The following is a 17,472-nucleotide window of genomic DNA, read 5'->3' as shown; positions in this document are numbered from 1 at the left end:
CAAGCTTAATCAACCACATTTTAAATCTTGTCTTTTTGGACGTATTTTATGGATTCTGTTTTTTCTCTGCGTGGCATTTTACCATGGTCTCTGTGTCATATTTACTTAAGATTGTGCTAATAAAATTGATTAGAAACAATAAAAGCATTGCTTTATAAACAGCCGGAGTAACCATGCTAAGTTTTGTATGTCTATAATAATACACACTCATATTTTCTAAGGAAAAACGAAACACATTTTGTGCTCAAAATATTATTTCTGGAATTAAAGATATAGATATATAAATCTTTTTACTATTATTGAATGATCGCTAACATCGTTGGAATACTTAACAACAACCTTAAATAATATACAATAACTTGTTAGAAGGATAATGATATCGAATAACTACCATTGAACAAAAAATTAATTAAGTTTGTCATACAATACCGTCAATACTTTGTAAAGCAATACTAAAAGCGAATTGGTCGAACATGGAAGAAAATTCACATAATTATTACAAATATGGCACTTATGTATCTCATTCTTGAAAATTATACGATATAACTTAAACAAGTTTTCATACACAGTAAACAGTAAGGGGCTTTACCTTTGTATTTTTGAGTAAAAAGTGATACAGACATTGTTATACGTCGATATCAAATATTTCAAGGTAAGGGGGAGACTATCTCTATTCTTTATTCTTAGTATAGAAATTGACTTCAATCAACCAGAATTTAATGGTGGCGATATCTTTATCAAATATTTTTGGATCATGTTTTTCACTTGTTTTCTGCAGCACAAAAGACATTCGAAATTGATTGGAGTTTACAAGCAAATCGAGCTAGGTTATTATATTTTAAATCCGATTCTCCCTTTCTTTGGTGAAGAAAACAGTTATTTCAGTTACGATGCATTTGTAGACCTGTAAATACTTCTCATGTGAAATAAAAAAAACAAAAACAAAAAAAACCCATTAAAATCCTGACAGAACCAATGATTTTCTTTTATTTTGAAGAAGTCTACAATATGATTCTCATCTTATTTGAGCTTACACGATATCCATTATATTAGTGCCTGGCTACAACACTACACCAACGAGAAAGAAAATAGGCGAAAATGTTGCTCGCAAAAATCTACGCAAGAAATACTGATATTTAGAACGTTTTTTCCTAACTTTGTATTCATTGTTTATTTTGTAAAATAGTCGTGTAGTTTAATCTTTAGTAAAATCAAACAAATACTTTCCCTGTTCCTTGTCCTGGCAATTAAGTAAATAAAAAATCTCTAGAAGAACTTGTTTGTTTTAAAAGCCTGATTGTTTTTATCAATCTTAAACTCATTCATTGACACCATTTAAATGAAGCACAATTCCAAGCCAGTTGTTATCTTCAAGATTTTATATTTCAGTCTATTTTCAAATTACTCTACTGTTTTATTCAAATTGAAACTTCTTGTTTCATTTAACAATCTTACTTATCTTTTTGAAAGATGTTTTTGAATGACACTTTTGTTCTTTTTTATGAGTACATCCCTTTTGGTTTGCTCTAAATATTATTTCCTCATTTCTGCTTAGGACTCTCGCGAGAGTATAAACGTCGATTTACCAAATAAGAAATCTTAAAATGTAACTCTTGCTGATAGTTTGTTCCAATTTATCAATATTATATAGATTCTTAAATTTTATAGAACTATAATTGACGGACTGTAGATCATATTTCAAAAAAGATCATTATATTTTTAGTTACGTCTTTTGCCATAATTGGAAATAACTTTAGTGTTACTGCTATTTATTTTACATGATTCGTTTATGATAATAGAAACAAAAAACGTTACCAATTGTCAAAATATCTAGCTGCTACTTAAGTAGTAGATACTATGCTCATGAAACATTATCATGAGTTGTATTGACCTTCCATTATAGACCAATTCACTCAAACGGTCGATATAGTAGATATTAGTTTGTTTTGCATTAAAAGATCGAAATCCGAGTGACCAGAGTACCAGATGCATTTTTTTTCGAATGGTTCTGCCATGAATGAAAATATAATAGTTGGTGTCCTTGCTTAATATATTATTTGATCTAACATGTAAAACAAAAAATAGTTTTGATTTATTTCATGCTCTTGTTAGTTATTGTAAGGGAGTAGAGTGGTGGCCTTATTGTTAAGGTGTCCGCCTCTCAACCCGGTGATCACGTGTTCGAGCCCTACTTGGGTCACGGCCATGTTTCTTTATATGACACCAGTACCGGTTTGTTTCAGGAAGCATATTCGAAAATTATTAATATAAGTTGCAAGAACTTGTTTCGCAATCGAGCTTCCATAAATAATTTTTTTTAAACCAAACCAATTGTAAGTTACTTTGATTAATTTTGTTGTGTAACGTCATGCGCTATTGTCCACGATGTCATTAAATCATGATATTAGAATCTATATGTAGAAAACAAAAGTTTTTGTATTTTGTTACATTTTTATTATTTTCAAGCAAATGATTATGTGCCTATCGTATCATGCACATTTTACAAACCATGAAGTACATTTCTGACGAAATATCAAATTTAATTATTACGCAAATGTTTTATTTAAAAATCGGCTTAAAGTTTACTTCGGCTTTAGTCTAAATACTTTATATTATATGTTTATTATATTTTGGGGAATATAATCTCTCCGTTTCGTTTACCATTACACCTAACTGTCTGACCAGATTCAACGTATTTTAGCTTGGTTGTACATATTGTTCATAACATTCAATGACTTTCATATTTTGCCATTCGATCTTTGACCAAACTACGTTGTGTCAACTAAACAAAAGCAAATCTTAGAGAAAGGTGAATGATCTCAAAGATAATCGACCTTTGTTAAGATAAAGCTTTCCCCCATCATTTTAATGACATGTGTGAATAAACGCGACATAAAAGCTTTTACGAGTATAAGATGGACGCCTTTTAGGTTAGAACACTTGTACTTGGATCTTTATATAAAAGAACTATAAAAAGAGGAAATTTGAGATATGTAATACATTAACAACCTACTTCTTATATCATGTTTCATCTAACCATATATCTAACCTTTACTCACTTTCTTGTTATTTTATCGGATAAAAACGACTAAATATAAGACAAGCTGCGATCCCTATGGTTGTTTGAATTATCTTAAAACAACTGTCGCAACAAATTAACTTATCTCTATTGAATAAATAAAAATACACATAAAGACACATATTATGCTTAAGGGTTGACAAAGTCGCTTAGTAACTTTCATAATTGAAAATTAAAAATTAAATATATTAAAGTAATAATTCTATCACTTATCATTCAAAATAATTGATTCTACTGTCGCAAATTACTATACTTTCAAGAGTGCTACATAAAAATATTTTTTATTAGATGAAAATGCACTTTTCCCCAGATTGATTGAATTTTGACTTATTTATTATTCTCCATCATAATGTGTTTTGATATCAACAAATTAACTTCTTTTACTTATGATACATCTTGACGTCAAAACAAGCGAAGTAAATTCCCACCAGATTTCCACATTAAGAAATTTTGATTGTATTAATTTTTTCCATAACAAACTGTACGTTGATTTGTACATTAATAATTAAGAAAGAAAATTACAGCAAATTATTTGCAAAGAATGTATTAGACATTGTCAGTACAAACATTTGAGTAATCAAATTTATTGAATTTTTTCGTTGGAGTCTATTCTACAATATTGTAAGTTTCAATCTCTCGTCAGACACCATTTGACAGCATACCATCTAAATGAGACGTTTTTATGTCAGTTAAAGCAGCTGAACTTAAATTGTAAATAGCTAAATGTAGCTGATGTCTCACTCTAACAAACCTTTATGGATCATCCGTAATTATAGGACCATCATTAAAGATAAACAATTTCAGAAGAAATGGGTATTAAAAAGAGGATAGTACTATTTACAGCTGATTATCACTTATTGTTTGTATTTAACAATGAACTATATTAATACGAACAAAGAATTATGACAGCCGTTGGACAGATTTCACGATTATCCGACAAACATTCGTTATATTGCTAATGAATATGTCATAATTAATTAATTTCTGGCAACCTACAGTAAAATACTATGAACTTCAAGTTCGTTGAATAAATAAAGACATTTATGTCTGATTTAATATTTTGAAATGTGCCACACTTTTAAACATTCTATACATATTCGATCAAAACAAATCACGTGCATGATCTATGAATTATGAAAACGATACTGAACCGTGATGTGTTCTATATTTACCACATCATTTATTTGTATTATTTTCTTTTTGCTTCAAAATAAAGTGGTATTTCACTAAGTTTTAAAGTTTATATCTGATCATGGTTTAACTTTGCAACATTTGTAAAAACTAACTAGTTTAACATAATATCTGAGATATTTTCAGTTTCATACAAAAACGAGCAGGCACCGAAACGCATATGACACATAGATAAAATCATTTAACCACATAAAAATTGTTAACGTTTGCATGACTGTATGAAAAGTTCTACTGCATCTCAAGTTATCATTTATTTTATTTATTTGCACCGATTATTTTGCAGAACAGAATTCAATTTCAGACAGCTTGCCGATAAACACTTGGTTTCTAAATGACAAATCATTGTCATACAATGTTTAATAAATATTTTAATATATTCCTCTATTGTAAATAATCATTACTTTCACCAATTCGATGTTATTTCTGTGTAATGAAGTGTGCTTCAATCCAGCAATATACGAGTACATAAGATGCTGGCATGCAAATCAAATATTCAAAAGCACAGGAACTTTGTTCAATATCTTGTAATCAGTAGGAAGGTAAAATGGACCGGAATATATTACTAATTTTACTTTGTAAATTTGGTTAAATGATTATATTGATCTGATTTTGCATTAATAATTTAAGTTGAATTTATAATCATTATAGACAGAATGTAATATACCGTAAGCATTTATTTTATATTGTGTCAAAAATCGGCTTCTAATACTTTCATAAGAACTATATTTTTTAAGTAAATGATATTATATAGAAACCTATTTCAATTAACATTCTCAATGTCCTGAATATATTGTTTCCTGAATAAATATAAAATACGGAGATCTACTTTACTTCAACAGAAGAAAAAGCAGGTTTGTTCTGATCAAATTTAGACGATGATAAGAAAAAACAAAACAAGAAAAAAAAGTGTTATATTATTTCAATAAAAAAAAATCATTGTACAAAAACTGGAATATGTTCACCAAAATGTTTTCTAGAAACCTATCCTAAAGTATCAAATAATACATTATCAACAAAATCGTGATATTTTTATTAACAGCAGAAATTGAAACATACAATCTTCTTTTCGTTTCCTTTTTTGCCAATATTATCTTTACTTTTTCATTTTATTTCAAAAATTACCACAAGCATATAACAATATTTTGAAAGGGACATTAGCGTAGAAATAGTTTACTGAGAACTTCCATTACTTGAACATCCCCTGTGCAGTTTAGAAAAATGCGACGAAACTACAATGTTATATCTAAGATGGTTAAATAATTCCCGCCAGTGAAAATATCTCTGATTGTTAATAAAATCATAATAGTTTCATTGCTTTTAAGTATTATCAATGTACTGTAGTAAAAGTTGAACTCGTATGTTTATAACATTGCCCGGGGCGTGGAAAGTAGTTGAAAAAGATAACAGATTCAAGTAACACTATGGAAATCTAAAGAAAATGTTTCATCAAGCAAAATACTTAAGCGATATTTTGAAGACATATGATTAATGGAAACTTTATGAATCGATCAAATTCGAGCCTAAAGGATAAAAAACTAAGTATATAAAATCCAAACTTTCTTCCGTCAGATATGTCAGAGAAAATATTTCATTATTGAAGAGAAATTATAAACAATGAATAAGCGGAAATTTATGTTAGGATCCAGTTTGTCAAATTGTTGTTATGCTTATTTATAAGGAGCTTGAAACAACACTGTTGAGTAATAAAATCGTCATCCTGCTAATTACTTGAACTAATCAATAAAATTCCATGGAAAATCTGAATCCTCTGAAATAACTATGTACAGTCATCATTTTTAATATAACACATTTTTATGAGAACTATTTTATAACATTTTACACTTAATGACACATGCTGATAAATTAATTAAATCACTTCTGTCCATGTTTAACTCTATGAAACCAAGCCTGCAATATTTTCAATGTTGGCGCTTTTATTGGCGTTTGAAAAAGAATCAGTTTTATCTATTTTAAAGACGAACGTTAAATGCAATTAACTTCCTGTTACATAAGAACTTTGACTTCAAATAATCCTTAAAAGTTCAGACTTTCAAGGTAACCTTGAAATCGGAAACTCAATCAGACTAATCTAACCTAATGAATGAGTATGATTGTTTTAAGCCGAAAAGTGCAACACTCAAAATGAAAGAAGACAATATAACGTCATCGTTATTGGATTATAGAAATACATCCAATTTAAACAATTTATATAATCTGCAGCAAATATCATTGCTCATGAGAAACATTTTGATTTAAAAACAACTTTTGTTTGAAATTTATTTTAGATCTTTCTATGACAAACAATTAATGAACTGATTAAAATCAAAAGAACAAAAAACGAAATAATGAACAAGTGTTTGTAACTCCTGTCCACTCCTGTAGGCAGAGTTTTTGATCACAGGATGTCAATGGTGCCACCTTCGTGATTACGTTTATTTATTATTTTGTTTTTCATCGGATATGCAATACACATTCTTAATTTATATATTTATAAAATACCATGCTAGTGTCTTATATAATTACACAATTTATTAGGCAAGGCAAGGAAAAAAGACGGACGAGGCTCTGCCGAGCCTTTTATTTTATTCGTGACGATCCCGATACATTTTATAATAGCAGACACTTGTTTGATCATTGAGATACGTCAGTCAATGCCTTATTTAATTATATTAATATTTATAATAGGAAAATGAAAATAAAGAGGTGTAATAACATTTTAGATGACATATGAATTTTTATCATTCAAGAAGTTACATAAAGCAAATTGTTTTATTTAGATGTTATAGAGAAAATGATCAATGAATAATAATAATGAATGAAAAAAAATGATGAAGTATAAACTCAATTTGAAACATGTTTGTGTACGGAAATTTCAGAGGTGACAAAATGCAAAAGGATTAAATCACCCATCAATCAACTGATTACGGTTACACGTACTTAGTAATGTAAGTGAGCTTGGTGTTGTCTATGTGTTACACGATCACATGTGTGCAATAGATGTTATTTATCTCAATTCAATCTTAATATATGAAATAAATTTCCAAAGGGAAAAGTGTTTACAATTTCTCAAGGCAATGAAAGTAATCTGATAATTAGAAGATATTATAAAATTTCTGGATATTGTCAATCTTCTAAGTGAACCCTCCTCAAGAAACAGAAAACAATTGATTTTATTTTAAGCATGTGAACGTTTTCTTCCTAGACTGAAACTTTGAAAGTTAATTATGTCTACCTTGTACCTTTCTGTTTTCTTTTATGATTTCCAAATGTAGACTTATAATTCATTATTTTATGATTTCCATTCATGTTTATATAGAGTAAAACGACAAAAATTGGAAACATAGCAGTTTCGATTTCATTGCGCCTGTTCATGGTCCGTAATGGTAAGTGCAAGGTACGGTTCACGCCTCCAAAAAAGATAAGACGCAATATTTTGTACGTTACAACTTCTACGTTTTAAATAAATGGGCTTAGATTAAACAAGTTATGTGAATAAAGATTCTACTGAGGACTTTTTACATGAGGGGAAAATGTTGTATTTGTTTTTACGATTTTTGTATAACTGGGTGTCCAAATACTTGTGAACAAAATGTCAGATCATTTGCTGGAAAATTAAATTTTGTTTCTGCAATGTGACCTTAAAATGAAAAGCGTTGCAATGCCTTATACTAAAATCGGCCAAAAATCGCAAACAAATCGATTACCAATTGAATACCGAGTGTATTTATATCTTATATATTGCATAATTGTCCATTTTACATACACCAGTTGAGTTAAAGCAGAATTTTAATTTTTATAATTTTAGTCTACTGGATTTCAGTGGTGTGTTTTAACCTTTTCTAGCTAATGTACAAACAATCGGAATTTTGTTGTAGCTTGTTGCATTGAACTAATCATTTAAGTAAGGAACTAATTATTATTCAAAAGCCATGAGAAGTTGCCAGATGTACTTGCAAGGCTTTATGTTAAGTTTGATATTTCACATCTTCCGTGATATATTCGATATTCATTGACTGAATTGCATTGCATATCTGCCCCTGAATTCTGGCGGTATGATTTTGGCCAGATACTTTTGTTTTGGATACCTTTACGTGTTTCCACATAACGTATATTTATTTGCAAGAAAATGCAATGTTTAAGTCAAGGATAACTTTGATGACTAGTTGCCTGCTTTTTTACTTTGTCTATTGACGTCTTATCTGTGATATGCATGCTTCATAACCTCTGATCCCCTTTCAAAATTCCATTTTATTTAGTTCCTTCCAATGTTTACTCGTGAAGGCCACATGCTTTCTATTACTTGGGGATCATACGCCGCTTTTCATGGAATGACATGGAAGTGTTGTATTGAAGGTTCCATGATAACCGCCGTATGAACACATCTGCGGATGTTTCTAAATAAAAATTTGACCATTTCATGTTTAAATGATGAATTCTGCTTAAGCCGGTGCTAGGTGGCGCCGACGATAGTTTGAACTTTACAGTACCGTCCATAAACAGACTCAATCTAAACGAGCCTGCAATATTTTCAATTTTGTCGTTTTTGGATTTCTTTAAGGATTCGTATTTTCTCTATTACAAGGCGATAAGAATTTCTGCTAGCAGTAGAAAAATACCAACAACGACGTAAAAAATGATGATAACACATTTAACTTATTGGATATGTCAAAGATGTTATTTAATCCCGCCGACAAGCTTCTAAACTGTGTATTTTTTGACGTAATCATCCATTGTGTTTTAACATTCTTCTGTTATTTAAAGCAGTATAAATAATGCAGAGAAAGTGTCACTTTGTCGGTAACAATGATAAATTACTCAGATTGATTTAACAGCTGAGAAGTATAATACAAAAAATCCTTTAATAATGACATCATGTTTTGCCAGTAGATTGTTTGTTACGAAAGTAAGCATCTTTATAATACCAAATCTGCTTTTTTTTAAATCAAACAATTTGTATGAGAAAAAGGTTTGTTCGTGACTGTATATATCTAACATTTCCCTCAACTGAAGTGACTCTTTTCAATTTTTCAAAGCAGTAAAATTTTACAAGAAATCAACATTCACATATATATCCATGGGGTTTCACTGAAACCGACTGTTAATTCTCATAAAAGTATTTGTATGGGTCTTGAATTTTGTTTGAATCTGTAGCCAGCTTTATGAAAGAGAAAACAGATTCTTTCAAATTTTTATCATATGAATAATCCGCTTTTATGTTATTAAAATATGTGTTTCATGCATTCATTTCTGTTAGCTAATCTTGTAATTTTTGTTTAACAACAAAAAAATACATTTGATGAAGATGTATCATTGTATGTATTCATAAGTGCAAATATCGCATTCTATGTTAATGGAATTGTACTGTGGATTGCAATTATAATGCATAGTTATTTATGCTGTCATTATATAGCTCATGTTAATAATTTGATTTGTTATGTTAATAATTTGATTTGATATGCTAATAATTTGATTTGTTAATAATTTGAAACACGCATTATTTATAAAGTCTATGTGTCATTTATCACAGATAACATGTTCTGACATTTTAATTTTCACAAAAAGCAAACATCAACCTATTAAAACAATAGCGTAATTTCCTTGTAAGCCAACAGATACAAATTAGTTAAAATTCTTAAATTTTTCTTATGAAAACATTAAACAAATCACTTTTTTACTATGGTTTGATATTCACATGTTAATTATCATACTCCGTGGAACATGACGTTGCTAAAATATAATCAAATTAGTCTATGGAAAAATACGTTAGTTGATGAAATTGTAAAATTGAAACTTTCGAACAGTTTTTTTTTTTCTGACAAAGAAAGTTCTCAAGGCTCAAGGCGATCTCGTTATATTGTAGACTTCTTCCAATTATTTTTTTCAGACTTTATTCACAAAATTGAACCTCAGAGAAAGTGAATTATTTTGCATGATGAACTTGTAGAATTAAAAAAAAAACTTAAAATAATATTTTGCTTTAAGCATTGTATGAAGTATGGAAACATACAAAAGACTTGAAACTATTTAATAATTGAAATCAATTCATATATCTCCAAAGCAATAAGCATTTAGTAAATTATTTGTTGTATATCATTTAACTTGAAAATACATCTTATAATGTCTATGTTATGGATGGATATATGCATACCTTTCATGTTGCATGAACTGAATGCTTTAAATAAATAAGGCAATAAAATGAATAAAAACTGACAAGTTAAATAATAAAGATTATTTTAGAATTAAAATAATCCCATTTATTTTAGAGAAATAATCGTCTGCTACCTTGTGTAAAGCTATCATTACGTGGCAATCGGCAAACCTCGGTCATTATCTATAGATTGTTTACATTACACTGGTTACCGTGTTTATCTTATCATTTCTATATAGGGCCGGGTTTAAAGAGTTAGCTGTTAATAATATAAAAGCCCGAATTTCTCGTGCAACTTTCTCAGTTTTTGTTTGACGACGAAGCAATAACACACTCAATTAGAGTAAGCTGAAATTTATTTGCCATGCCACGAGGTCGTACACGCCGAAGGATTCAACCTTCGAGAAGAGAAATGGCTATGCGACGCAGCGAGAGACGATAGGCAGCTTCAGTACCTGAAATTCCTCTAGGGGAGCGTCGTTTGCAGAGAAATGCACGAGGGACCGTCGTGCATTCAACAAAATTCAACTCCACGTCGTGCAGGTAGAGCAGTAGATGATTGTGGTAGCGCCCAGCCCCAGCAGAGTCAAGAGCACGTGCAGGATAACCCGCGCGTCGATGCCAGACAATCGAGGGGTCAGAAGCGCCAAGCCGATGAATTGGACGACATGGTGGATGTCAGGCTTCTAGAGACTGAAGCGGGTAAGTCCAATGTTATCGACTTCGAGCGAATTTTGAGTGCATCGGGTATTATTTCAAATAAAGATTTACCAACACGTGTAAATAATTATCATTTTCTGGGGTCCGACACAACCAGTAATAATGCAAATGTTCATTCTAGACCGCTGACAAATGTTTCACCAGCTAATGTATGTTCAGCACCATCTGTTCGCCTAGCAGACGATGACTTAGCGGCTCATATCCCTACAGTTCTCAAACAGCAAATCTGTAGAGGCGAGTACGTTAATTTTGCGTTGTTGCTTAAGGGTGCAATTGAGCTATCCGAATTTTTTAGGGGCGGTATTGTTACGGTTAATTCCGAGTTACAATTTGTTTCGGCTCCAAAGGAGTGTAAAGATCAGATTTATGATATCGAAAAATGGACAAATGCATTCATCATATATGCCTCCATATACCTGTCAAATCATTCAGACAAAGTTTATGAACTGCTACATTATATGTACAATATAAGAGAATGCGCTATGCGACAAGGCGGGTCAGCCTGGAAAACTTATGATGAGCAGTTTCGCTTACGCCAGGCTATTACACCTTCACCATGGTCTAAAATCAACAATGACCTATGGTGGCGGTGTATGCAAGTTAGACAGCCAGATCAAGCCCAAAACGTTTCAAAATTTAAGTACACGTGTCTTGATTTTAATAATGGTAGATGCACGTGGCAAAACTGCAATTTTCCCCACTTATGCGCGAAGTGTAATGCGCCCCATCCTGAGATAAACTGTTTCTCTTCAAATTCAGTTGGTTATACACAGAAAAGCCGTACACCAGCTTTTCAACGTAATTTTCGAGGAAGGGGGTCTCAGTCCCATTCAAAAGGGAGAGGTTACAATAGAGGGCAGTCAAACAAGTAAACCGATTAATCATTGTTGTACATCAGAAAAACAGTCAAATCCAGATATTCATAATATTGCGAAATCACCAATTAAACTTTCGGCCATGCAATATTATTTACAATTTTATAATAAAGTTGAAGCAGAGTTTTTATACGATGGTTTTAAGAATGGCTTTCCACTACAGTATTCCGGTCCCCGTGTTGCACGTGATTCCAATAATCTGCGTTTTACTCTGTTAAATCCGGAAATAATTAACAGTCAAATTAATAAAGAAATTATAGCTGGCCGGGTAGCTGGACCATTCAATGAGCGTCCACTACCAAACTTAATTGTATCCCCGATTGGTCTGGTCCCGAAGAAAACCCCCGGGGAGTTCAAAATGATTCATCATCTGTCATATCCGCCGGGCGAATCAATCAATGATTATATTGATCCGGCCTTGTGCACGGTTCAATACACCAGTTTTGATCAGGCAATCAAAATGATTCAAGATCTAGGTCAGCACTGCAAACTATTTAAATGCGATATTCAAAGTGCTTACCGTCTGATCCCTATTAAACCTTCAGATTTTGAGTTGCTTGGTTTTCGTTATAACGATAAGTTTTATTTCGATAAGGCACTTCCGTTTGGAGCATCTGTAAGCTGTATAACCTTTGAAAGAATTTTGCATTACATTTAATTTTGAATCAGGCAAATTAATTCACTATTTAGATGATTTTTTGGGAGGTGATACGTCGATGGACTCTTGCAATAGGGCATTACAAATATTTAGAGGAACAATGTCGGAGTTAGGGGTACCCCTAGCCGAAGATAAGACCGAGGGGCCCACGGAGAGCCTCGTTTTCCTCGGCCTCGAGTTAGATTCAAGCAAAATGGTTGTGAGGATACCCACGACTAAAATAACCGAGGTTGTTGAAAAAATAAAGAATATCTTATCTCATAAAAAGTCAACATTAAAAGAGATACAATCTTTAATTGGATCTTTAAATTTTTGCTGTCGTGCCATAGCTATTGGTCGGCCATTTATTCGCCGCTTAATTAATTCAATATGTGGGCTTACTAAATCTCATCATCGAATTAGAATAAAAAAAGAAATAAAATTGGATTTGTCTATGTGGCTAGTTTTCTTAGAATCATTTAACGGTATTTCCGTTTTTCATGACAGATTTTGGGTCTCAAATGAGGATGTGCAGTTATTTTCAGATAGTGCCGGGGGTATAGGTTTAGGTTTTGGTCTTTACTTCAAGGGTCATTGGTGCAATGCAAGATGGCCAACGTGGTGGCATGAATTAGGTATCACCACGGATATTACTGTTCTAAAAACTCATTCCCATTTTAGTCGCATTATTCATTTGGGGCGAGGAATTAGTGAACAGAAAAATAAAATTTAATTGTGATAATATTGCAGTTGTACATATACTCAATAAGTTAACGTCAAAATCAGAGGTAGTCATGTGTCTTGTCAGAATTTTAGCATTACGCTGTTTAAGACTCAACATTTTAATTAAGGCTAGTCATCTCCGTGGCTGTCAAAATGATATTTGTGATGCTTTGTCTCGGTTTCAGCTATCTCGATTCAGGGAGTTGGCACCGGAAGCAGACCTCACCCCTTGCCAGGTTCCAGAGTTTCTATGGAACACATTCAGTCTAGAGTTGTACAACTGCTACAATCGGGACTAGCATCAAACTCTTTATCAACTTACCGAACTAGCGTCAATATGTTCGAGACATTTAGACTATCATTCAAAATGCTAAGTCAATGGCCTATTCCAATTAATCACGTGATTTTGTTTATGGCATTTTGTTTTGTGAAAGGCCATTCGCCAAAAACTATTACAACTTATATCGCTGGCCTGAATTATTACCATAAATTATATGGTTTTTATGACATAAATAATGTTTTTATGGTCAACAAATTATTAGAAGGCTGTCGCAGAAATCGTATAACTAACGATTGTCGGGCCCCATTAACAATACGCACTTTGGTTTCGGTGTGTGATTCACTACCGAGCGTGTGTTATAATATTTACGAAAACAAGTTATTCGAGTCACTTTTTACCTTGGCCTATTTTGGTTTGTTTCGGGTCAGCGAATTGGTTACGTCATCCGGCATGCAAGCTGAAAATGTGCTCAGTTTATCGGATTTGACATTTGTAGGTCAAAAAGAATATGCAGTTATTAAATTGCGTCATTTTAAAACAAATCAAAGAGGGACTCCTGTTCTTCTGAAAATACCTAGAGAAACTGGTGATTTATGCCCTGTTAACGCTCTATTTGAATTTGTGTCAATCAGGCCTCGTTCAAAGGGCCCTCTATTTTGTCACGCTGATGGTTCGCCGGTAACTAGAACGCAGTTCTCGGCAGTACTAACTAAGTGTGTCAATCAGTCTAATTTGTCTGACGCACATTTCACCTCCCATAGCTTTAGAATAGGCAGAGCCACAGACTTAGCTACAAAAGGTTACCCTTCATCAGTAATAATGAAACTGGGAAGGTGGACATCTCAAGCGTTTCGACTTTATATTCGTCCTTAAATGTTGATTCTTCTCAATCACTATCTTACGCTGTGTAATCTTTTATTTATATTTAGATGTTTGGGTCCTGGGTGACTCGATCCCGTTCTGGGCTGGACAGCGGGCAAAGAATACAGGAAAGCCTAATTTGAGATTGAAAGATTTAACAATAGCCTGGTGGGGTGTTCGAGGCCTACGTTGGCAGTCTTTCCGCCACTCTATTGAATCACAGGTGTTATTTTCTTCACCTCCATCCATTATTATTGTTCATTTAGGAGGTAATGATTTGGCAGATTTACCGATTTTAAATTTGAAAGATGTTATTCGGGATGAAATTTTTTACTTACGTGAAGCTTTCCCTACAACGGTACTAATTTGGGTAGATATATTACAGAGGCAGACCTGGCATAATGCCACGGGGGGTTGGGTTGCTATGGAAAATAAACGCAAACGAGTTAACAGGATAGGCCGTCAATTAGTTCATTCATCGGGTAAAAGTGACACAATTAAGCCAGACATTGATGCTAAAACTGCATTTTTTCGGGCAGACGGGGTTCATCTCAATGATATTGGTTTGGAATTCCTCCTAGATTACTTCAAAGATTCTATCATAAAAAATGTACCAGTCTCCCAATAAGAATTTGGGGGATAAATTTTTTGATAAATTTATTGTGGCGTAAAATTCTTCCGATCGAGAGGAGATCATACATTGTATTCTGTTTTTTTGGCATTTTAACTTAAAACCCTGTGTATGGTTCTACTGCTCGTGACGGAATACCCGTCAGGGTAGGCCGACCTATAATCAGGAAATTAATTTTGGAAGTATCATACAGTTTGTCCATGTGTTTGGACTGCAGTTTGCGTTATTTGGTTTTGCCCGTAGTACTTGGCAATTCCTGTTTTTTTGCGTTGCAGTGTATGGCGTTGCCGTACAATGGCGTCAGTTGTGGGTTCTATTTATACGCTTGGGTTCCCAGCGATGAATGGAATATTCAATTTGATGTCATTTGCGGTAATCTTTTGGACTGTTGTACACTGTGTTTTGCGTTTGCGTTGCGTTTGTATGATACTGTTTGCGTGTTTTTGTATGTATTTGGACTTTAGCAAAAAGTAAATGTGTAATATAAAACACGTCTGATCTCCTCTCGGTCGAATTATTTAGACACGGGATGCCCTGTCAAATTTGAGCGGCCAAAACAATCCAACTTTGAATTGTATTTAGTGCGATATTGCTTTATTGTTTGCAATAACATTGTTGAAGCGTTCATGTATGAGTCATATACATATAACAAAATTAAATATGAATTTGTTACTCATAGTCGTTTTATTTTATTTCAATTATTAAAATAATAAAGATTATTTTAGAATTAAAATAATCCCATTTATTTTAGAGAAATAATCGTCTGCTACCTTGTGTAAAGCTATCATTACGTGGCAATCGGCAAACCTCGGTCATTATCTATAGATTGTTTACATTACACTGGTTACCGTGTTTATCTTATCATTTCTATATAGGGCCGGGTTTAAAGAGTTAGCTGTTAATAATATAAAAGCCCGAATTTCTCGTGCAACTTTCTCAGTTTTTGTTTGACGACGAAGCAATAACACACTCAATTACCCGCCCGCCACACCCTGTTTAGGCTAATATATTAAGAAGTTAATAGGCAGGTTCATTAAGATCGAAACTGTTAATTAAATATTTTGACTGTTAAGCCTTATGTGTATTGATTTGATATTTAGCTTGTACAAGATTACTGCTGCTGTTTATCTATTTGCAGGATTGAGTTTGAGTTTTGTCAATAATCTGTGTTTGTCCACAAATGTCAAGAGTTGGCTACGCACCTGAACGCAGAGATTGGATGCTACCCTGATGGAACACTTGGGAGCAAATACATTGTGTGTTATAAGTGAAAACCAGCTAATGTGAAGAGACTGTGTACTTTATAAATTACAGAAAACATCTTTGTGACTGGTTAATAATAAGTATATAGAATTACGTTCGGTGCTAGCTTAGACTTAAATAAAAAAGTGTGGACACTTGAAATTCGAATTTAAAACTGTAGTTTAATAAACGTTCATAGATTCACAGAAATTTATATGTTATACTCTGTTTTTTCATATTTAATTTTGATATCGTCGCTCACAGTGGCGTAAAATTCTTCCGATCGAGAGGAGATCAGACATTGTATTCTGTTTTGTTGGCATTTTAACTTAAAACCCTGTGTATGGTTCTACTGCTCGTGACGGAATACCCGTCAGGGTAGGCCGACCTATAATCAGGAAATTAATTTTGGAAGTATCATACAGTTTGTCCATGTGTTTGGACTGCAGTTTGCGTTATTTGGTTTTGCCCGTAGTACTTGGTAATTCCTGTTTTTTGCGTTGCAGTGTATGGCGTTGCCGTACAATGGCGTCAGTTGTGGGTTCTATTTATACGCTTGGGTTCCCAGCGATGAATGGAATCTTCAATTTGATGTCATTTGCGGTAATCTTTTGGACTGTTGTACACTGTGTTTTGCGTTTGCGTTGCGTTGCGTTTGTATGATACTGTTTGCGTGTTTTTGTATGTATTTGGACTTTAGCAAAAAGTAAATGTGTAATATAAAACACGTCTGATCTCCTCTCGGTCGAATTATTTAGACACGGGATACCCTGTCAAATTTGAGCGGCCAAAACAATCCAACTTTGAATTGTATTTAGTGCGATTTTGCTTTATTGTTTGCAATAACATTGTTGAAGCGTTCATGTATGAGTCATATACATATAACAAAATTAAATATGAATTTGTTACTCATAGTCGTTTTATTTTATTTCAATTATTAAAATAATGGATAAATAATAAATGCTGGTTTTTTTATTAATATGAAATGGAAAGTACGGTTTAAATGCGTGTTTCTAAACCATCCTGTCACTTATTGTTTTACAAAACATTGAAAAAGACCAAAAGAAAGTAATTTACACATTGAA

At 32.7% G+C, this 17,472-nt stretch overlaps 1 protein-coding gene across 1 annotated transcript; it reads left to right on the top strand.

The window, feature by feature from the left end:
- The first annotated feature begins 10,909 nt into the window (after positions 1–10,909).
- Positions 10,910–17,150, top strand: LOC132729148 (uncharacterized). Its single transcript, XM_060714891.1, has 2 exons — positions 10,910–11,120; positions 14,583–17,150. Exons 1-2 carry the CDS (start codon positions 10,910–10,912, stop codon positions 15,140–15,142), a joined length of 771 nt encoding a protein of 256 aa, XP_060570874.1. The 3' UTR covers positions 15,143–17,150.
- Positions 17,151–17,472: the final 322 nt, after the last annotated feature.

The sequence above is a fragment of the Ruditapes philippinarum genome, unplaced genomic scaffold, assembly GCF_026571515.1.
Source record: "Ruditapes philippinarum isolate M1 unplaced genomic scaffold, ASM2657151v2 ctg1843_1_1_1_1, whole genome shotgun sequence".
NCBI lineage: Eukaryota > Metazoa > Mollusca > Bivalvia > Venerida > Veneridae > Ruditapes > Ruditapes philippinarum.
Note: the sequence above shows the minus strand (reverse complement) of the source record. Positions and strands in the feature narration are given on the sequence as shown.